This window comes from Prionailurus viverrinus, chromosome A3 (assembly GCF_022837055.1).
Source record: "Prionailurus viverrinus isolate Anna chromosome A3, UM_Priviv_1.0, whole genome shotgun sequence".
In the NCBI taxonomy this organism is placed as follows: domain Eukaryota; kingdom Metazoa; phylum Chordata; class Mammalia; order Carnivora; family Felidae; genus Prionailurus; species Prionailurus viverrinus.
The window spans coordinates 80561731-80584528 of record NC_062563.1 but is presented as its reverse complement, the minus strand read 5'-3'; the positions used below and the strand labels follow the sequence as shown (position 1 = coordinate 80584528).

General features: G+C 38.5%; 1 protein-coding gene across 1 annotated transcript in view; it reads right to left on the bottom strand.

The window, feature by feature from the left end:
* Nucleotides 1-1774: 1774 nt before the first annotated feature.
* Nucleotides 1775-22798, bottom strand: part of COMMD1 (copper metabolism domain containing 1) — a 221354-nt gene continuing 200330 nt past the window's right edge. Inside the window, exons 3-4 of the mRNA XM_047853530.1 lie at nt 3770-3837; nt 1775-1793 (exon numbers count right to left, since the gene is read on the bottom strand). Of these exons, the coding sequence (XP_047709486.1) occupies nt 1790-1793; nt 3770-3837 (72 nt within the window). The 3' untranslated portion in view covers nt 1775-1789. The remainder of the gene's footprint in view (nt 1794-3769; nt 3838-22798) is intronic.

The window sequence follows — 22798 nt, the reverse complement described above, 5'->3', positions numbered from 1 at the left end:
GATCCTAGATATCCTTTACTCAATTTTCCCCATGTAACATCTTGCAAAAATGTACTACAATATCACAATCAGGATATTGACATTGATACAGTCAAGATACAGAACATTTCCATTATCTCTATGATCCCTCATGTGCCCTTTTATAGCCACACCCACTTCTCTCCTACTCCTACTCCTACCCTTCCTGACCTCTGGTAACCACTAATCTGTTCTTCACTTCTATAATTTTGTCATTTCAAGAATGTTATATAAATGAAAGAATACAGTATATAACCTTTGGGGATTGTTTTTTTCCCCCCACTCAGTATAATTCTCTGGAGATTCATCCAGATTGTCGCATGATGAATAGTTTGTTTCCTTTTATTGTTGAGGAATATTCCCTTGTATGGATGTACCACTTTGTTTAACCATTCACCTGTTGAAGGGCATTTGGGTTGTTTCCAGTTTTGAGCAATTACAAATAAAGCTGCTATAAACATATGTGTACAGGTTTTGGTTTGAACATATGTCTTCATTTCTCTGGGATAAATGCCCAGGATTGCAATTGCTGGGTTGTTTGGTAGTTGTATGTTTAGGTTTTTAAGAAATTACTAAACTGATCCCCAGAGTGTCTGCATCATTTTGCATTCTCTCCAGTAACATGAGTGATCCAGTTTCTATGAGTGAAGACCAAGTTGGGGAAAGGAGACCCAGTCCTCTCTTCTCTGCTTGCCTGCTATGAAGCTTTTGCAACAAGAGGCTATGGGAAAGGGGTGAGAAAACTGGCAGCTGAACCCTCCTGGGGTTAAACTGTGATCCCAGACTGAGAGATGCTGGGGAGGAGCCTCTGTCTTCTTGGCTGCACTCATAAGGAGTATAATGCCTGAGGTAGAACTCTCAGAACCTGAAGCTGGGAGAAGGGGTAAAGGAGCTTGCCCATGTCTCAAATGCCATAGCTTTTTGCCGTTCTTACTGAGACTTAGTAGATTTTCTTGAATGAATGTTTCTTCATTTGCAGTATGCCCTTAGGACAATTGCCAGAGACTTTAATTTTTACATTATTGTTTGCTGGGGAGAAGATCTGCTGAGCTCCTTTCTCTGCCATTCTGGAAGCCCCAACCCCCTCAAGCTTGATTCTTGATATGACCAAGAATCTAATAGAGGGAAAAATCCCCCAGCCTGCCAAAAAACTCTCAATCCCTTGAACAGCGGACCATCCCAGATCCTCCAGTGGCAGATGACACTGGATGTGCTGTGGCTTCTCTGCAGTGTCAGCACCCTAGTAGGCTGGCTGAGGTACAATGCCCAGACAACTGCTGGCTGGTCTGCTTTGACTAGGGAAATAGATCTTTTTTTTCCCCTAAGGGAGACTGGATGTGTTAGATAATGTAGAATGGATTCATGAGAGAAGGCTGAAACCAGTACTTGAATTTTAAACCCCAAATACTGTCAATTCCAGAAGCATATTGCCTTGATGAACTCAGCTGAGTGGCATATTAAGCTGGGCACTGACAGAAGTCAGTAGATCAAGCTAAAGAAGTAAGGCAGGGGCAAGCTTTTCTGTTTGTTTAAATGGATAATACAGTAACATGGTTCACAGAATGGTATATAGTAGGAAGCCTCCCCGCCATTCCTGCCCCTCTACCACCCAGTTCTCTTCTCCCAACAGGCAGATATTTTATAAAAGCAACGATATAAATACATCTTATTTTCCTTAGAAGGGCTTGGGTTTGAATCCTAGTTTTGTTGCTCTCAAAACCAGCTGTGTTATTGAGGATAAGTCACCTCACTTCTTTGAGCCTCAGATTCTTCACCTGAAAAATGGAAATAATAGTACATACTTCACAAGGTTAGGGTGAGCATTAAGTAAGATTGTGTCTAATGGCGTGTTTTGTTTTTGCTTTTGCTTATAAGAAGGATACACACCTGTGTGGAGCCCAATGCAGGGCTTGGGGCTTGAATTCACAACGCTCAGATCAAGACTTGAGCTGAGATCAAAAGTCAGATGCCTAACCAAGTAAGCCACCCAGAAGCCCCTAATGGTGCTTTCTAAAAGTGCTATGCCAACCAGCTGTTCTAATGGGAGCAGCAACCATGTACCAATAGTGAGGTAGAGATTGGCTGTACTCAGTAGGTACTGTGGGACCAGGATTGACGGTGCTGGGGAAGTACCTGAAGCTGACAGGGAAGAGAGAATATGGGCCACAGAGAAACTCCAATGTGGCTAAAGTAGGCATACGACAGGGTGTGACTGATCTGCAGGGAGAAAACTTAGGGAAGCCAGTGACAAAGAAAAACCATAAGGAAGTGATTGGAGAACGTTTTCATTTGTCTATCACCCAGTTACCAAAGGCAGCCAGCAGGGTTCAAGGTTAGCTGTGGCCCTGATAAAGAGAGGCACTTTCTTCTGGGAAGAGGCCTACCTTTAGACTAGAGACAATGTTGAGTTTAATGAAAAATAGTTTTAGTTAGGTTGGTGTCTTCCAAAGACCATTCAGAAGGACCTGTTCCAAAAATCATACAGAATCTAATGTATTACAGTGCCGACCTAGGACTTCTGATGTAGGCTCAGGTCAGGAATCAGAAAATGGGTACCCAAATTGAGCTAATATTCCATCTTTTTCCAACTTTTCCTTTTTGGCAGCATAAGGCACAGCAGCAGGGAAAACAAGAGAAACCAGAGTGTCATGACATAGAGTCCAAAAAATGTCCTAAGTCTTTCTCTGCCTGGGCTACTACATTGAAAACACATTACAGAGAGTCTATCCTAGATTCTTATGGTCTCTTGGAACCAACTCCAAAGGATCACAGAGGTGGTGAACGGAGAAAGAAACCAACGGTCTCTGAATAGGATGTGATAGACAAATCTCTGCCAAGGAGAGATGACAGAGGTGTGTACAGCAGGAGGACAAGGGGGAAAGCAGGTGGAGAGAAAGCCAGTTCACAGGTTGGAATCCCCACTGCTCATCCTCTCTTTTGGAGGACTTCTGCATGCAACAAGATGAATAGTTACTAGTAGCTGTCCTGAGGGATACCTCTCAGGCCACAACTTCAGTTTCTTGCTAGGTCTGGCTGAGGCAGGGAGGCCTGGCAATTGCCTGAGGTTGGATAATGGCTGAGGGAGTACTAAGTCAGGCTCCAGAGACCAGCAGAGTTGGCTGTCCCTCTGCAGTCTCAGAGTTTACTTTTAACAAGAACTGGATATTTATTTTATGGCCAAAATGAACTCTAGTTGCTGAGGCTAGGAAGTCTGGGTCATTACCACTCTAGCCCAGGCGTACCTCTCAGGACAGGTCTAAAGCTCCCTGTCATGAATTCTGGTACATTCTGGAAGCATTCCCCCCCTCCCCCCAACTCTCAGAGATTGATTAAAAAAGAAGTTGAAGAAGAAACAGAGGGTTTGAAAGGGATACATCTGTGGAGGACTGAAGGGTGAAAAGGAGCAAACTTGGAGAGTGATAAAAAAGAACTTTATCTTTTTGTTATTGTTTGCCTTTTAATAATTGTTTGCTTTTTTGTTTACGCTGTCTCTACCTTCCTTTTTCTCCCAACTTTTTATTATAAAAAGTTTCATTTATTCAGCAGTAAAAAAAAAAGGAAAAAGAAAAAGAAAAGAAAAATTCTAAATCCACAGAAAAGTTGAAAAACATGTACAACGAAAATCAAAAGAACAATCAATCCATAAAAGTAAACTGGACTTCATTCAAATTAAAAGTTTATGCTCCTTAAAAGACACTGTTAAGAAAAAGACAAACCACAGACTGGGAGAAAATACTTTTGAAACACATACCTGATAAAGGACTTGCATCCAGAATGTATAAAGAACTCACACAACTCAATGATAAGACAACAAATAACCTAATAAAACAAGACAAAACATTTGAACAGATACTTTACCAGAGAATATATGCAAATGACAAATGAACATGTGAAAAGATGCTGAACATCCTCAGTCATTAGGGAAATGCAAATTAAAACCTATAATGAGATACCATGACACATGCACTGAAATGGCTATAATCAGAAAAACTAACAACACCAAGTGTTGATGATAATGTGGAGAATGGAAACTCTCATATGTTGCTAATGGGAATGTAAAGTGTTTCCACCACTTTGGAAAAGTTTGGCAGTCTCTTATAGAAGAATTAAGCATCCCACTCCTCAAGGTATTTACCCAAGAATAGTGAAAATTTGTGTTCACACAAAAATCCATATGCAAATATTTATAGTGGCTTTATTCATAATTGCCTAAAACTGCAAACAATCAAATGTCCTTCCACTGATAAATAGATAAGCATTGTGGTAGATCCATACAATGGGATACTACATAGCAATAAAATGGTACAAATTACTGATGACATGGAAAAACATGGATGGATCTCAGATGTATTATATTAGGCATCGTGGGCTCCATTGTGTCTCACCCTCAAAAAATATTAAGTCCTAACCACTAAACACCCCAAATCATGAACTTATTAAAAAACAGGGTCATTACAGGTATAATTAGTTAAGATGAGGTCATACTAGAATAGGGTGAGCCCTTGCTCCAATTGGCTGGTGTCCTTATAAGAGACACACAGGGAGAATGCATGCAAAGACAGAGCCAACACGTGGGGAGAATACCATGGGATGATAGAGGCAGAGACTGGAGTTATGCAGCTGCAAGATATGCAGTGCCAAGGATTGCTGGTGATGCCAGAAGCTAATACAAAGGCATGTGCAGATTCTTCCCCAAAGCCATCCAGAGAGCATGGCCCTTCTGACACCTTGATTCTGGACTTCTAGTATCCAGAACTGTGAGATAATAAATTTCTATTGTTTTAAGCCACCTAGTTTGTGGTATGTTGTTACAGCAAATGTACAAAACTATTGTACTAAGTTAAAGAAGCAGACTCACAGGCATTTATATGACATTCTAGAAAAGGCAAAAACTACAGGGATGGAGAATGGATCAGTGGTGCCGAGGGGTGGGGCTGGGATGAGGGGATGACTATAAATAGGTAAGGGAGAATTTTGAGGGCGATAGAAATAGTCTAGATCTTGATTATGATAGTAATTACATGATTGAATGTGTTTGTCAAAATTCATAAAACTTTATAGTATATAAATTTTTAAAATTTGAATTTACCCTATGTAAATCATACTTCAGTAAACCTGGCCCCCCCATCCATAAACCATAAATAGACAAAAAACATCATACAGTGACCATTTATTGACTTTCCATCCAGATTCAGTGGTTATTAATATTTGACCCTATTTATCTATATATGTATTTTATTTTTGCTGAATCATTTGAAAATCAGTTTCAGACATCATGGCACTTCATCCCTAAAAATTTTATCACACATCTCTTAAGAATAAGGACATTTTTCTATATATATCTAAAAAAAGTAACAATAATTCCAAAGTGTCACCTAATATAAGCTCCATATTCTAACTTCTTCAATTGTACTCAAAATGTCTTTTGCAATTGCCTTTTTCTAACCAGGATCCAATCAAGGATTATATAATACATCTGGATATTATGTGTCTTCAATCTCTTAATCTAGAATAGTCTTCCCATCTTTTTCTTTTGGTTGCTTTTTGTCTAGGCCAGTAGTCTTGCAGAATATTCTACAATTTCTGGATTTGTCTGACTGCTTCTTCACAGTGTTGCCAAATTTTCTTCTCTTTATTTCCTGCAAACTACAAGTTATGTCTGGAGACTTGACTAGATTCAGGTTAAACACTTTTGGCAAGAAGAGTTCACTGGTGACAGAGATCTATTTTTCCATCTTCTTGGCCTCCATGTAGACCTATCTTCCTGTCTTTCTCTCTCATGCCATAAAGGACTTGTGTACTTGTGCAACAAAATTTTATGGAAGAACCAGTAGCAACTAGATACTGGGGCCATAAACCTCAGTAAGACAGTTCCTGCCCTAAAGGAAATAAATGAATGAAACAGCACCCTTTCTCATCTAGTAAATATTTACTAACTGCTACAAGAAGCCAGGTACCATGCTAGGTGCCAGGGGTACAACAGTAAGCAAATGCAAATATGGTTCCTTGCCTCCCAGGGATTTATAGTCCAGTAAGTGAGACAGACATCCATGAAAAAAAAAATCCAGAAATAACTTGTGATAGAGAATTCCAAGCAGGTTCCATGCTGTCAGTGCAGCATGGGGGCTTGAGCCCACCAACTGTGAGACCATGACCGTGACTGAAGCCAAACTCAAAAGTCGGATGCTTAACTGACTGAGCCACCCAGGTGCCCCTGGGGACAGAGGAATTTTAAATCACATTGTCTTGAATTAAAAAACCCTAAGCAGAGAATTTCAGAATTACAGCCAGACCAAGCCAGTGGTCTGTGCTGTTATCCAAAAGAACTGTGGATCCTGCAAGAAAAGACGGCTGGTTAAAGCCTTTGATTTTATTCTACTTTCCTGAATATTCAGGTTAGACCAAAGGGCTCAATTTTGTGCTGTTCCTAATAATTATGATATTAAAAAATTACTTTTTCCTTAAGCCACACGACTAACAGGTAGCAGAGTCACAATTCAATCCAAAATCGCTGGTGCCAAAACACTCATATTTGAATGTCATATCACAATGCTCCCAGTAATAATGACAATGTATCTACCAAGGTGAAGGTAAGGGAAAGGGGCTTTTTGTAATGTAAGTCAAAAGAAGGGACAGATGCTCTTTTAGCATGACAAGGACACAGGAGTGATGCCAGCAGGAGGTTAATTGGCCCAGTATGAATGATCTGGTTATTCTTCGATGCTTGAACAGGAGGCCAGACTAAAGTGGCCAGAAATTCCCACCCCCCCACCCCCCACCTCCTTATCCTGCATCAGGAACAAAAAAGACTGTGCTTTTAAGAAATGAAAAGCAGTTGGGATCTTTGGCAAAAGGACTATGAGAAAGGGGAATATAAGAGAGAAGGCAGGAAGGAGATGTTGGGAGGAGGTCTGCTAACCAGAGTTTGGCCCTATAATTGCCATGGCCAATAAGACCCCTTACTCATGGTTGTACAGAAGTCACTCAAATTTCTGTCATGCCGTGCACTCTGTTTTGATTAGACCAAGATACATGAGCCTGAATAAAAAGGTTCACTCACCACGTTCCATGATTCTATGTATTCTCGACAGCCAACGGGAAGATAGTTTTGTTAGGAACTGTTCCACGATGGGCTTCCAATAACTTCTATTATTGTCAGGCACTGTGCTAAGTGCTTTAGATACATTCATTGGTCTCTAATCCTCTCAATAGCCCACCAGAAGAGGTCACTGGGACTTAACTACTCACCTAATAAAACTATCAAACCAGAAAATTTTTAGTCGGGCCTGTCTGACTTAGGCACAGCTAAACTAGCCTAGATCAGTGCTTCTCAAACGATCTGTGAAGGAGCACTTTTTATTTTTATTTATTTATTTATTTTAATATAATTTATTGTCAGATTGGTTTCCATACAACACCACCCAGTGCTCATCCCAACAAGAGAAACACTTTTTAAATTTCAATCTATCACAGCTTGAAAATTTTGGAAGATACATAATTTTGTAAAATGTAAAATGAAAAAGATAGGCACAATACAAGCCCAAAGTTACTTACAATTAACAGACATACTCTGTGAAATTGCTGTAAATGTTTCTAAACACCTATTCTGAATGTCTGTCTTCAGAGTGAATCTTGTCATGGAATGGCATTAGAATAGAGTAGCAGTTCTGGTCATGAGGGCACATCAGAATCATTCCTGAACTTTTGCCAAATACATGTGCCTGCCCTCCACCCAGACTCTGATTCAGCAGGTTTGACATGTTTAATAGACACTTCCCAGAGGATTGTGATGTCCATCCCTGGTTAAGAACTACTGCTATTCTAACATACTGCCAAAGCTACTGTTTCCACCTTGGTACAAATTCAAAGAATCAAGATCCTTTTTCACAATTACTAAAACCAGTACTGGGCATTGTGGTGGGGAAAAGGAGGAAGGGTAAGAATGCTAGGGAAATCGAGAAATTCAAGAGTTGCCCTCCCTAACATCTACATTACCAGCTGGTACTATTTTAATATCCTTTCAACGTAAAACTTTTGATGTCTGGTTCAAGTATGAAAACGCTCTGAGCAGCAAATGAGAAGCAGTCAAAATTGCATTTTGCAGATAACCATTCCCATCCAAGGTAACACCTCTATGTTGTTTCCTCCTACCTGCACAGCACTGCCTTTGTAAGAACGGACTATCTCCTGCATCTTGCATTTGAGAGATTCTGAGAACTGTCCAGCCCAGAGAAAAATTGTGAGTTCTTAGTTTACCCTAGAGGATGGCAAGCTGGTGACACAGTCCGTTGTTTTTAGGGAGGAACAGCCTGTGAGAAAAGCACTCCATCTTTTCATTTCAGGGCCAACAGTGAAAAGTAGATGAGGGATGAGGCCTCGTAAGAAGACTCACAAGAGACGTTCAGTGAGAATAGGAAGTGCTAGTGTGTGTATGCCCCCAAGAAAAAAGTCCAGTGAGTTACGTGACCCCCAGAGAAGTGAGGATTGATAAGATGCTTGTAAAAAAAATGACAAATACAATTTTTTGAGCCAAATAAGCTTTTTTCATAGTACTTACTTTTTATTAGTATTACTGATATGTGTGTGTTCGACTGACCCTATCACAATGTTAAACAAGTATACACAGAGTTTGATGTACACAATCAAAACTCTGGTGTACTTTTCCTCTCTCAGTTCCAGTCCTTGATGGGTATATTCATATACCAGGTGCTGGAAAAAATTTGGAAATATTCCTCTAATTTCATTATCTAGAACAGATTGAAAACTTGATGGATAATATGTTTCCAGACTACATCAAAGTTTCCTATAGATCAGTAAGAAAAAGACAAACAGCTCAAAAGAAAAACAAGCAAAGGATATGGACCATTTCACAGACAAAGAAATAAAAAGAGCAAAGAAAACATGCTCAACCTCACTCATGACTGAGTAATGCAAGGCAAAATGAGATACTGCTTTTGACTCATTATACTGGCAAGAAGTGTGTTAATACTGAGATACTTTTATATGGATGCTTTCATACGCTCTTTGCAAAAGTGTAAATTGGTTGGGCTACTTTGGAGGGCTATTTACCAATATCTCTTTGCATATCCTGAGTTTGAGGGATTCTGGGAACTGTGCTAGACTCAGTTCACACTGGCTTGCAAGCATTGATTACACATATCTCTTCCCAATTCCAAGTTTACTAATGTCACATTAGTAGTTTGAAATCAGCCAGGGCAGGGAGAACTCCCACAATGGAAAAAGGGCAAATGCTACAAATCAGCCCTTATCCCCCTTTTTAGAAGACTGGTTGGTAAACAGTTATCACACTCCACAGCCTATTTGCCAGTGTCTAGAATCTAAAAAGCACATAACCCATGATACAGCAATTCCTGTTTTCTAAGATATCTTTGCACCTGTATAAAAAGGCATGTGCAAAGCTTTTCACTACAGTATTTGGGCTTCAAAGGATGGAAGGTTCTGGTGAGACCTGTTTACACAATTTTTTTTGAATGTCCCAGTGCCCAAATCAATGCCTCCCTGGAGTCTCAAGGGGCTGGTGGGGGAGATGCTGGCAGCTGACTCTAGTAAAGCTCTATCCTGATCAGATAAGGGAAATTCAGATGAGATTTCTTTCAGCATCTTCTGTAGCTAATATGTTTCCACTTTGAAGTTCTCTTTATACCAGTTTGGTAGATTGGTGATCTCTGCAGTACTAATTGGTCAGTCTCAAGACATGTTGTTGAGGGTAAAAGCAATTTGCAGGACAATACACACGGTGTGATTGTACTTATGTCACAGAAATATATGAAACAATATTGTAAATATAGGCATATATGTAAGTAGGTAAAAATCATTAAAAAACTGGAAGGAGATACACTCAAAGTGACCACAGAGGTTACTACTGGGGAAGGGAAGGAAACAAGAATAGACAGTACAGGTCATAGAGGACTTTAGCTTTAATTTGTAAGGTTTAAATGCTTCCCAAGTACAATATATCCATCTATTATTCGTAAAAAGTTAAAACCAAAACAAAACAACTCCTTGAAGTCCATAAGCTGCCATCCAAAAATCCAAGATCAGGGTTCTCAGTTCCTGGAACGGGAGGCACTCTCTTCTTCCTGGAATTGTCCCTCCTTTAGTGGCCCAGGCCTCTTGGGCAGCCGTATACTTCCCCCACCCGGGCACTCAGGTAATAGTATCATGCCTGATTAAGACCTTTAGTGGGCTCTGAAAAGCACTGAGAAGATTATGCTCCACCTCCCTTCTCTACATTTATAATGAAAAATAAAAATACTATGAAAGTAAAGAAATCCTATAGTGTCCTGATTTTTCCTAGGACTATGGTGATGCTTCTGATATTTGAAAATTTTTAAATCTCTCAAAAATTTCTGGCTTAGCTGGGAGCATGTGCTTCATTCTGAGCAGCTGGGTGATTTAGCAGCTGGCAACAAAAGGATGAGAAACGGAACAAATCACCAGCAATCTCCAGTTGTCCTCCAAGATAAGATTAAAAAAAATGGAAGGAAAGGACAAAAGTTTAATCACTACTTGTCTCCTCAAACCAGCTCCTTACATGCACACAGTTAATTGGTCAAACTTCCAGGTGCAAAACTAGGTGTGGCATTTGATCTATAAAGGATGGGCCCTCTGTGATTACACTGCAACCACTTCTCTCCTGGGGTTCCCACAAGGCAACAGCGACTTGCTGGGTCTTGCCCCTCCAGCATTGGCTCCTGGGCTGCTTGCCCACTGGGTCTGTAAGTTGATCCTCCTGGGGTCAGGTCCCCAGTGAAGATCTCCAGCTCTTCAGGGATCTTCAGAATCAAATTCCCTTGGCGTTTTATTCAACTGGTCCTTGGTGTACAGGGAGAGGGAAGGGGACTCTTTGTTAAGCTTTCACATTATCCTTCTCCATTTACTAAAAGTACACGCATAAGCATCAATGAAGAGAAGGATCAGCAATTGAGTGAGTCTGATAGCTTTCCCACTTAGATGCCCCTGGATCTGGCCTATCTGGTTAATTGGTTGTTGTCATTTACTATTTACTTTATTTATTTACTTCCTGATACTGGGGGAAAAGGTTTTTCCCTAAATTCTCTGTAGACCATATGTGAAGTGCTGGTACACTAACAGGCAAATGGTTGTTTCTGTAGTTTAATGGATCATACAGTAACTTATGAAGTGATTTGCTTTCTTTCAGCTCAGAGGGGATCCAAAGACAGGCACTTTCTTGATGTATGAGGTCCCCCCTGTGCCCAAATGACTTGACACCTCTCCTCTATCCCCTGGCCTGGCCAGCCAAACCGAATCAGACTGGGGCACCAGGAGAGAACAAAATGTTACATGGCTCCTCTGCCTTCTTGTGTCATTCTTTGGCTGATACTGGTTAAAGCAAATATAAACCCTTTGGACAAAGTTCAGTTTTGTAGTGAGTAACAACCTTTGCCCCCTTTAAGTCTTCCACAACTAAACTCTACTTTGAGGGAAAGAGCAGGTGAGGATTTTTTTAAAGAACCCCCACCCCTTCCTACAAACTGATTGAGGGACAGGAACATGAACCTTGTGGTCTAACAAGACAAAGGTTCTTTTTTATGTTGTAGGGAAGCAAATTTTGCCACTCCCAAAATAGATCTCTTTGGCATATAGATTATTTTAGGCTGATTTTTTTTTTTTTAAGGAAAAGAAGGCTCAGGAAGAAACTTTGACTTTTTGCCTAACTGCCTAAAACAATTTAGATAGAGGACCTCCTCTGGAGAGTTATCACCATAGATAAGCACAGCATAATATGATCAACTATGGGTGGTGGACAGGGATGAACTTGGCAAAGTCTGTTTGTTAAAATTCCTGTGTCCTGTTTCTGTATGTTTCTTTACCAAACATATTTGCTTTTTCATCTTCCTGTGAATTGTTTTCCTTCCCTTTGAAGTCCTAGACCCCCTCCTGCTTTCTCCTTAGCTCTAGGCACCATATAAACCTCAATTGCGACTGCCTGAGGGCCTCATATTCCTATGAAGCCCCTGTATGTAAGTAATTAAATTTGATTTTCTCTTGTTAATCTGTCTCAAATCAATTTAATTCTTAGACCAGCCAAAAGAATCTTGAAGGGTAGAGAAAAAATTTTCCTTCCCAGCATCTGAAGTAGTTCATAGGATAAAATTTTAACTGACTTGATGTCGCTTACCCTGGGACTGCTGTAGCTCAAATATCCTGGGACTGCTGACAAAAAGCTGGCAGATTATAAGAATTCTTACTATATCCTATATCTCTACCTGCAAGGTCTAATGAAAGTTGAGAGAGGTGAGAGGACTTTTCTTTATCTAAATTTGTATTAGCAGGAGAAAATGTCTGTGAAACTAGTTCACTGGGTATAGAAACTTTGGTAAAAATGTTATGAGTACTCTCTTTTAAGTTTATTTTTTTACTTTTTAAAAATGTTTGAGAGAGAGAGAGAGAGAGAGTGTGTGTGTGTGTGTGTGTGTGTGTGTGTGTGTGCACCTGTACATGTGCACAAGTGGGAGAGGGGCAGAGAGAGGGAGAGAATCCTAAACTCCCTAAGGTGGGGCTCGCCGGGCTCAATCTCATGAGCCATGAGACCATGACCTGAGTTGAAATCGAGAGTCAGAAGCTCAACCGACTGAGCTACCCAGGCACCCCTGTTACAAGTACTCTTGTTTTCTATTGATCCTTTTCCTCCCGGAGATGGTCATTGTTTACTTTTGCCTGTCTTCTGTGTCATTGGTAATAAGGTACGGAAAACCATTAGGTCTGGTTTCGGCTTTCCTCTCATCTTGTTCTGTCTTGAAAGCTTAGCTTTATAACCAATGAAAATATTCTCTTTGGTCTCTGCCAACTGAAGGATGCATATACCAGCATGAATCTGGCAGGCAGCCCAACAGGCTGTGGCTCCAACAGTCAGCATTCTCTTTGTCCAACTGTGCCAGTTCTCAGAGGAATTTGTCAGAAGGGGTTCCAGTCCATAAGGGGCCTTTGTCATCTCAACCTTCCTTGTAACTAATTTAGCCTGAAAGAAATGTGGGTTGTACCCCATCTGTGGCTAGATCTTTCTTAGGCTAACTTTGGGAGTGAACCTTCTGGATTTTGTGAGGGCTGCATCCCCTTTGGGGATGCCTTTTTCATCCATAGTTAAGCCTTAAAAAGTCTTACTGGTTTCAGTCATTATTGAGATTAAGATGAGATCCTACTTGTCAATGGCCAGATATAGATCCTCTAAGGCTCTATCTGAAAGAAAAAAATTCTTTTTTAGAGAGCTCTCATTGTCTTATTGGTATAACGGATAGCCTTAGGGACTCCCTTAGTAAGAAGGAAGAACAGAAATTAGACTTAGAACAAAACTCAAAGTCCACTCAGACCCCTTCCTATTTGCCTTCAGTCATTTGCATATACTGTAAAAAAAAATCAGGACATTAGAAATACAATTGTCCTCCACATAAGAAAAAAAAAATGAAAACAACTGTCCTTATCTTACAAATCCTTGCAAAACTAAAAATATGCAACGCTAGAGGCAATCCAAAGTCCACCGATTATCACCCCCCCCCCCCCGCCTTTTTTTTAACCAATCCTAAAACTGCCTCTATTTATCTCAAAAAACTCACAAATTATTGGCCTTAGAAAACCAAAGTCCTTCTTGGAGGAACTTGCATTCTTTCTCTGTCCCTTGAAGATATAAATCTTACCATGTCTTTGAAATATAAACACCCCAGGAGGCATCTAAAACAACGCCCAAGCTCGCCTAAGACTAAAGGAAAAAAAAGAAAAGAAAGAAAATGAGGCCTTTTACAAACACAAACTGCAAAAAGGGCCAAAATTCTAGACTACAGCCTCTTTAAGATTACTCCAGGGACAAATACAAATCTTAAAAGTCTTCTCCAGAAATAATAAGAAACCTTAAGCCATCTGAGCAAGTAAACTTAAATTATTCTGACTGTTACTTACAACATAGTGAGTTTTATATTGTTTTAAAAACAGAAGCTATAAGATCTCTGTATTTGTCTATACATATATCTATGTCTGTGTGTTATAGATACGGTATTTTTCTACCTCCAGTGGTATTGCCAAAATTAATATGAAAAAAGAGTTCATTTAATTAGCTTAAAGAAAAGGGCTTATATAACTTTAGCATTTACAAAAATTCTCAAAAATAAGATAGAAATTTAATCCAAATGCATTTCAGGTTCACATGGTATGGGAAAATATTTGGTATTAAAATTAATTTAAAGTTGTTGGTTTAATTAGACATGTCTTAAAGCTATCAAGATTGAATACAATACAGACACACAACTTTTTATTCTACCTGGGTTTCTCAGCCAAATAAGTTCATGTTATCTCTAACTTCAAATGGTGGCTGATTTTGTCTAGTATGTCCTGAAATTTTCATAATTGTTGAGAGCAAATGATTTAGATGGGTGTACATGAGATAAGAGTTTTTTTGCTAAGCTTTTTAGCAAAAATTGTTTTATGGGGGGCGCCTGGCTGACTCCATCAATAGTGCATACAACTCTTGATTTCAGGGTTGTGAGTTCAAGCCGCACAATGGGTGTAGAGCTTAATTAAAAAAAATTTTAAAAATTATGTTTTATGGTACGTGTAGTTCAAAAATCCTTTTGTAACTTGAAACTTTAAAATTTTGCTAAGTTAATAGTAAGTTAAATTCATTAAATATCTAAATCCTTTCTAAATAAGATAAAATATGAAACACTAATTACTGTCCTTCTGCCCATAAAAGACTTCCATTTACACAGATCCTCAGAACTTTTTTTTTCTAAGTTTATTTATGTTTATTTATTTTTGAGAGAGAGAGAGAGAGCATGTGAGCAGGGGAGGAGCAGAGAGACACAGAACCTGAAGCAGGCTCCAGGCTCTGAGCTGTCAGCACAGAGCCCAACATGTGGCTTGAACCCAGGGACCGTGAGATCATGACCTGAAATGAATTCGGTCACTCAACCAACTGAGCCACCCAGGTGCCCCTCAGAGCTCTTTCTACATGGTAAAAGAGATGCTACTCAATTCATGAATGTTGCCAATTAGATCTTCAAATTTACTAATTGAATTTTTTAACACTATTACAGAGGAACTAAAGATATTCGTGTTTGTTGGTAAACATGTCTTGTGTTATGCTGAAACTGTATTATAAAGAAGCATATGTTTCTAGAAATTATAAAATGTATTAATAAATTTGCCAATCTGAAGAATGCTGGTATAATAGATAATTCATAATTGCTTATACTTCATTTTCAGTAGAAATTACAGTTTCTAAGAGTTAAGAATTCTAATATATGTGATTGAAACTACTTGAATAAGGAAAGCAACTCTGTATACAAGGCAAGTCAGATATGTTTTGGGTAAGAAAAGTTATAAAGTACGGAGCTGTTTTTGTTAAGGGAAAGGCAATAAATTTGTCCTCAAGTAAGTCTGGGTATGTGGTACCTGAGTAGCTCAGTTGGTTACACATTTGACTCTTGATTTCGACTTAGGTCATGATCTCACGGTTTGTGAGTTCAAGCCCCACATCAGAATCTGCACTGACAGTGAGAAGCCTGCTTGAGATTCTTTCTCTTTCCCTTCTCTCTCAACATAAATAAATAAACTTAAAAAAAAAAAAAACCCTAGTTATGAGAAAGGAAAAGGGATGAAATATGAATGTAGTAAAAAAGTTGTAGATAGCTTATGGAAAAACAATCTTCAGAAACAAATTTTGTGTATGGTAGAGACTAACATTGGAATGAACTTAATTAAGTAAATGAGTTTTAATATCAAAAGTAAGCTGGTGCAAAATTAAAATTTGGTTTTTCTCTCTGTTCAAAGGCCAGTCTTCTTAACACTTTGGTCTGCTTTTGATAATAAGAAATTATGAGGAGTTTTTCTTTGTTCTTAATCTGCCTAGAAAACAAATATTCTCGGTTTTATCAAAATGTCATGTGCTTCATGTTGCCTTAATCAGCCCTTTGATTATTTAAGAAAATTGAGTCTTCTCAATATTAAAAGAGCTAAGTTTTTCCTTTTACTGATCATTTAACTTTCTATATTTGTCTACAAAGTCTTGGTCACCATGATTAAGTGGATAACTAAGTAATGTTTCACAGTGATCTCTGATTCTGTTTGACCAAATGTTTTAAAACCTTTGACATTTTTGACAAACTATGCAGAATTTAAACCCTAAATGAACCCTTTTTGACCTCAAAATAACTCTGGGATTTTTCAGAAGGTTGCTGAAAAATTGTAAGATTTTTCTCTCCCCTTGTAAAAGATATTAAACAAACTAGGCTTGTTTGATATGTTAAATTACATGAGAAACATTGTCAAATAAATGGTGATAAATCTTTTTTGGATTATTATCTTATGAGTAAATATTAATATAACTGTTCTAGAAAATTATATAAAATTCCTAAAAATTCAAATAAGTTCTAGTATAATTTCATCATAATCCTAGTTATTATCTTAAAATGCTGCATGTCACAGAAATAACCAAATTTCTGTGTCAATTGCATTGTAATGAACCCTAATCAGACTTTAACCTGGCTATTTTAAACTCTTTTGTCATTTACACTTGATCTTCGCCAAAAGGCCCAGAAGCGATCTTTTGTCATTTACAGACAGTTGTTCTTTTGCTCTAATGCTTTTACAAAAGTGTTTCTGCAAAAATGCTTCTATTGGATTTCTGGTAACTTTAAGATCATAAATCTGAACTCAACAAAAATTTCCAGAAATAATAGAGAAAATGGAACTTGTTCAAGGAGAACAAAAAATGAATTTCACGGAACTGAATAAACAGAGGAAAATGGATATAATTTTTATCAATTTTTGTTTGTAATACTGCTGGTTCTTTATTATTTTAATTTTTTAAATCTTTGTTTATTTTTGAGAGAGAGACAGAGTGTGAGAGGGGGAGGAGCAGAGAGGGAGACAAAGAATCCAAAGCAGACTCCACGATCTGAGCTGTCAGCAAAGCTGACGTGGGGCTCGAATTCGTGATCGATTCAAGATCATGACATGAGCCAAAGTCGGACACAACTGACTGAGCCACCCAGGCGCTGGTTCTTTCATTTATAGTTTTCCAGAAAAAGGAAACATTTCCTCTTAATCTAATCATGCCTTACACAACTTGGTAAATTATACCTTTGTAAGCAGAACTGAAACATTTATCTTTTTCTCCCTATTGGATTCCTCTAGAATTCAAAAACTCTTAATGAATATTCTTACCCTTATGGTAACATGTTTATTTGCATCAGTTCAGTAAGAATCTGTTCTCCTTGTAACAGGACACAACTGGTAACACTGGTTACATTACCAAGGCTTTGAATGGAATGTCATATTTCAGAGATATACACAGATTCATATATGACCACACAAATTTAAGAAACTAAGGTTGACTTTAGAAAACCAACAAAGCCCCTTGGAAATATCAGCCGATACCTTGCTTACAGTGTTCCCAGCAGCCTTACCAAGTGAGTAAAAAAGGTTAATTCCTGGCAGATGCAGGAACCTCAGGATATTTTAGGGACCTTGAGAAGAGATAAAGTAACCCAAAGCTATAGGTATTGAAAGCAAAGTTCTAATGACAAGTTATTTGGCAGCTAAAAGTTCAATCTGGAGACTTCTTGTGAAAGGTACCAGCAAAGCAGATTTAAAAGAACCTGTATGATAAATTGCTATTCCTGTTGAATTTTTGCAAATAATCAGGCCAAGTTTATTGGAACAAGGCTTATTTTGCAAATAAATTAGTCTTAATTTCGCTATCTTTGGTAGAAATGAGGGTGACTGTTGAGAGAAAAAAATTGTTTCAATAGCATACCTTTGTGGATATTAGATTGTAATACTGTTCATTGTAAACTGGACTAAATCCCAAATTCTTTGCTTCCTCTGATGTCTGGCTACAACCCTCCAAAATAACGTTTCCAATATTTCTTGCCCGCCTGACACGGAATCATTGAAAATTAAAAGTGTGCTTTTCCCTGAAGCCCTATAAACTGAATATAAGTGACCAGATATAAACTTCCAGAAATCACTACAACGGCTCATGTATTTCATGTATGGATAACACTTGTGCCAATTGCTGTGTGGCCACTCAGAATGATCATCAGAGACCTTCAAACTGCAAACCAAGAAAATCTATCAGATTGCCACTGCCTGCCTTCATTCCACCTAAAGATTTCTCAAGTCAGACATCTAAACATTTCGTATTATTATTTATTTTTATTTTTAAGTAGGCTCTACCCCAACGTGGGGCTTGAATTCACAACCCTAACATCAAGAGTCACATGCTCCACTGACTAAGCCAGCCAGGTGGCCCTAAAAATCTTTTAAATTGGCTGCTTTCAGAACTCAGAAACTGGGTTTATAATTTGCTCCAACCATTGACCTTTTTTTTCCTTTTATTTCCTTAGAAATGCCTCTTATTTAATACCTGATTGCTTGAACCACAGGTCTGCTTTGGAAGTATACCTGCACCACAGCCTGCTGAAATGAGTTTAACTGAAGTGACCTATGCTCAGGAATGAAAAACCAACTCAGTAAGATAAAACAATCTACAACTCAACTTGCGGACTGTGAAACTTCTTGGAGAATTTTCAAAGGCAGTACTGTAGGGAAGGAAAATGTGTCTCTTTGGCATGTGGGTTTTAGGCTGATTATTTTTAAGAAACGTAAGGCTCAGGAAGAATCTTTGACCTTCCTCAATCTGCCTAGAACAATTTAGATGGAGGACCTCCTCCAGGAAGGGAGCTATCACCATAGATAAGCACAGCATAATATGAACTAGGAGTGGTGGACAGGGAGGAACATAGCAGTCTTTTAAAATTCCTCTCTGGGGCCCACTGTTCCTGTATGGCCCAGCAAACATTTGTTTCCCAAACATTTACTCTTTTTCATCTTCCTGTGAATTGTCTTCCTTCTCTTTGAAGTCCCAGACCCCTATCCCATTCTCCTTAGTTCAGAATGGCATATAAGCCTCATTTGTCTACCTACGGACCTCATATTCTTATGGAACCCCCATACATACATAGTTAAATTTGATTTTCTCTTGTTCATATCTCATGTCAATTTAATTCTTAGACCAGCCAAAACAATCTTGAATAGTGGAGAAAAATTATTCCTCTCCAACAACATTCTCCTCCATTTTCCTTCCCTTTCCAGAATTTAGGTCCTTGGGGTTCACTTCAGAGGGCAGGTAAGCACAGCTTGAAGAACAACAGACCTCACCTCCCTTCCCAATCAAGCCAGAATGGATCCACAACTCTGCTAGGGATGCTACAGAAACTGCTTCTGACTTCAACTCCCTAAGGAGGGAGTGAGCTTTGGGATTTGTTCACTTGCACAGTCCCATGTCTGTTAGCAGTCATACATTCTCTTAGTTGGCTATGTTTAGCTTTGTTTGTCTTCCATGGGAACACAACGCATTCATCTCCCTTTTCTCAGCTCTCCATTTATAATGGCTCATCACCAAGGACCTGAGGCCCAGACGATGAGCCAGATATGATCCAGGTTTGTAAACATCCACAAAAAAAAAAAAAAAAAAAAAAAAAAAAGAAAGAAAGACCCTTTCTAAATAGAGGTGTGATCTCACTCATTCCTGGAAATGTGTTTCCTTTCCACTTCCAGATCCAAAGACATATTCTGTATCCTTCACAATTCTGTCTGGATGATCTACTCACTGATATAAGTTGGGAGTTAAAGTCCCATACCATTATGATATTACTGTCAATTTCTCCCTTTTTGTCTGTTAATATTTGCTATATATATTTAGGTGCTCCTTATATTGGGTGCAGACATATTTACAAGAGTTTTATCTTCTTGATGGATTGATCCCTTTATCATAATGTGATGCCCTTCTTAATCTCTTGTTATAGGCATTGTTATTTTAAAGTCCATTTGTGAAAGAAGTATTGCTACCCCAGCTTTCTTTTCATTTCCATTTGCAAGGAATATCACTTTCAGCCTTTGTGTGTCTTTAGATCTGAAGTGAGTCTTTTGTAGGTAGCAGATAGATGGGTCTTGTATTTTATCCATTCAGCCATTCTTTGTCTTTTAAGCATTTAGTCTGCTTCCATTTAATTATTGATAGGTATGCATTTATCATCATTCTGTTCATTGTTTTCTAGTTGTTTTTATAGTTCTTTTCTGTTCTTTTCATCTTCTCTTGCTTGATTTCCTTGTGATTTAATGACTTTATCTTTAGTGTTAAGTTTGGATTCCTTTCTCTTTATTTTTTGTATATCTATTATAGGTTTTTGGTTACCATGAAATTCACAAAAAAAAACAACCCATATATACACATATAGGTATATATGTATGTATATAAACATACATGTATATGTATATATACATGTATATGTATGTACATATACACACACATGTATATACATATAAATATACACACATACCAGTCTCTTTTAAGTTGGTGGTCACTTAAATTCAAACACATTCCAAACTCACTACATTTTATCCCCATTTTATGTTTTTGATATACTTTACATCTTTTGTGTGCCTTAACTAATTATTTACATATAGTTGGTTTCACTACTTTTGTCTTTCAACCTTCAAATTAGTTTTATAAATGGTTGATCCACTACCATTACTATATGTTTGCCTTTACCCGAGATTTTTTTTCTTTTATATATTTTCTTATTTCTAGCCTTTTGTTTTTTGCTTAAAGAAGTTCTTTTAGTGTTTCTTGTAAAGCCAGTTTAGTGGTGATGAACTCTTTAAGCTTTTGTTTGTCTGGGACTCTCTATCTCCTCTTCAGTATGAATAATAAACTTTCCAGGTAGAGTATTCCTGGTCCTAAGTTTTTTCCTTTCAGCACTTTGAATACATTGTGCTACCCCCTTCTGGCTACAAAGTTGCTGCTGAAAAATCAGCTTATCATCTTATGGGAACTCCCTCATATGTAACTAATTGCTTTTCTCTTACTGCTTTTAAGGGAAGATTCTTTGTATTTTATTTTTGTATTTTAATTATAATGTATTTTGGTGTGGATCTCTTTGGGTTCATCTTGTTTGAGACCCAGTGCCTCTTGGACCTGAATGTCTGTTTCCTTCCCCAGGTTAGAAAAGTTTTCAGCTATTATTTCTTCAAGTAAGTTCTCTGCCTGTTTCTTTCTCTTTTCCCTCTGGGACCCCAATAATTCAAATGTTAGTATGCTTGATGTTGTTGCAGAAGTCCCTTAAACTTACCCTCATTTTTAAAAATTCTCATTTCTTGGGGTGCCTGGGTGGCTCAGTCAGTTGAGCGTCCGACTTCAGCTCGGGTCATGATTTCATAGTCCATGAGTTCAAGCTCCATGTCGGGCTCTGTGCTGACAGCTCAGAGCCTGGGGCCTGTTTCAGATTCTGTGTGTCCCTCTCTCTCTGACCCTCTCCTGTTCATGCTCTGTCTCTGCCTCAAAAATAAATAAACGTTTAAAAAAATTTAAAAATTCTCATTTCTTTTTGCTGGCCACTTTGGGAGATTTCCATTACCCTGTCTTCCAGATTACCGATCCATTTTCTCTATCATCTAACTGGCTCCTTATTCCCTGTAGTGTTTTTTCATTTCTGTTATTGTATCTTTCAGCTGTGATTCATGCTGTCTAAAATGATGCTTTGAAAATGTAACTAATAAAATATTTTTGTGTGCATAGAGTGTATCTGAAAGGAAACACACCAAACTGTTAACAACACCTACTTCTAGGGGGAAGCCTTTTTATTTTTATTTTACTTTTTTTAAGATTTTTATTTTTAAGTAATCTTTACACTCAATGTGGGGCTTACAACCCTGAAATCAAGAGTTGCCAGCCAGGTACCCTGGGAGAGAGGTTTTTAAAAAGCAGAAAGCTCCATACAATTCTGCACTAATTCAATTATTATGAATAACTTTTTAAATGAGCATGTATTGCTTTTTTTTAAATGTTTATTTATTTTTGAGAGAGAGACAGAGCACAAGCAGGGGAGGGACAGAGAGGAGACACAGAATCTGAAGCAGCTCCAGGCTCTGAGGTGTCAGCACAGAGCTTGAACTCAAGAACCACAAGATCATGACCTGAGCCAAAGTCAGGCGCTCAACTGAGCCACCCAGGCGCCCTGAGCATGTATTACTTTTGTAATTAAAATGCTAAAAAAAAAAATTTGAACTCTGTTATACCACACCATGGGTAGACTGTGTTGAAAAACCATAATGAGGAAGTAGCTACTACAGATCACTACACACATAGTTAGAATGAATTAATGGCCAAGAGTTATGTTATATTTAGCAAGTTTGGGTTATGGTTGTCCAGCGGGAATAAAGATAATCTGCTGCCTACCTGGGTGCTGCAGACAGGCAGGAAGCCTCAAGTGGCAAAAGCCTCATCTTGCACATTGCACCTAAAAATGAGTGGCAGTGAGTGGGCAGTGAGGCCGAGGTCATCAGAAACATCATTAGGCTCTACAAAGAGCCTCTCAGCAGCTTCAGTGCAGAGACATGTCTGACATGCATGCTGGCTACAAATGACATAGGACCTCACATCCCCTAGGTCATATCTGCATACAAAAGACATCACTGTAGGAACTGTCATTATCTAAACACAATGAGCAAGGACACAGGTATTTTTTTCAAGCACATATTATTCTTTTGGAGGGTTTGGCATGTAGAATATGGAGATGGAAGACAGTACCCTGAGGTCTCTTCCTGACCATGGCCTTGTATAAGTCCTCTGCCATCTGTCCAGATGTTTCCCCCTTTATAAAGATGAAAAATTGCTTCTACCAAAAGCTTCCCAGTCATTTTGAGACCAGTGCTAAATCTTAACATTGATTCTAAAAATAGC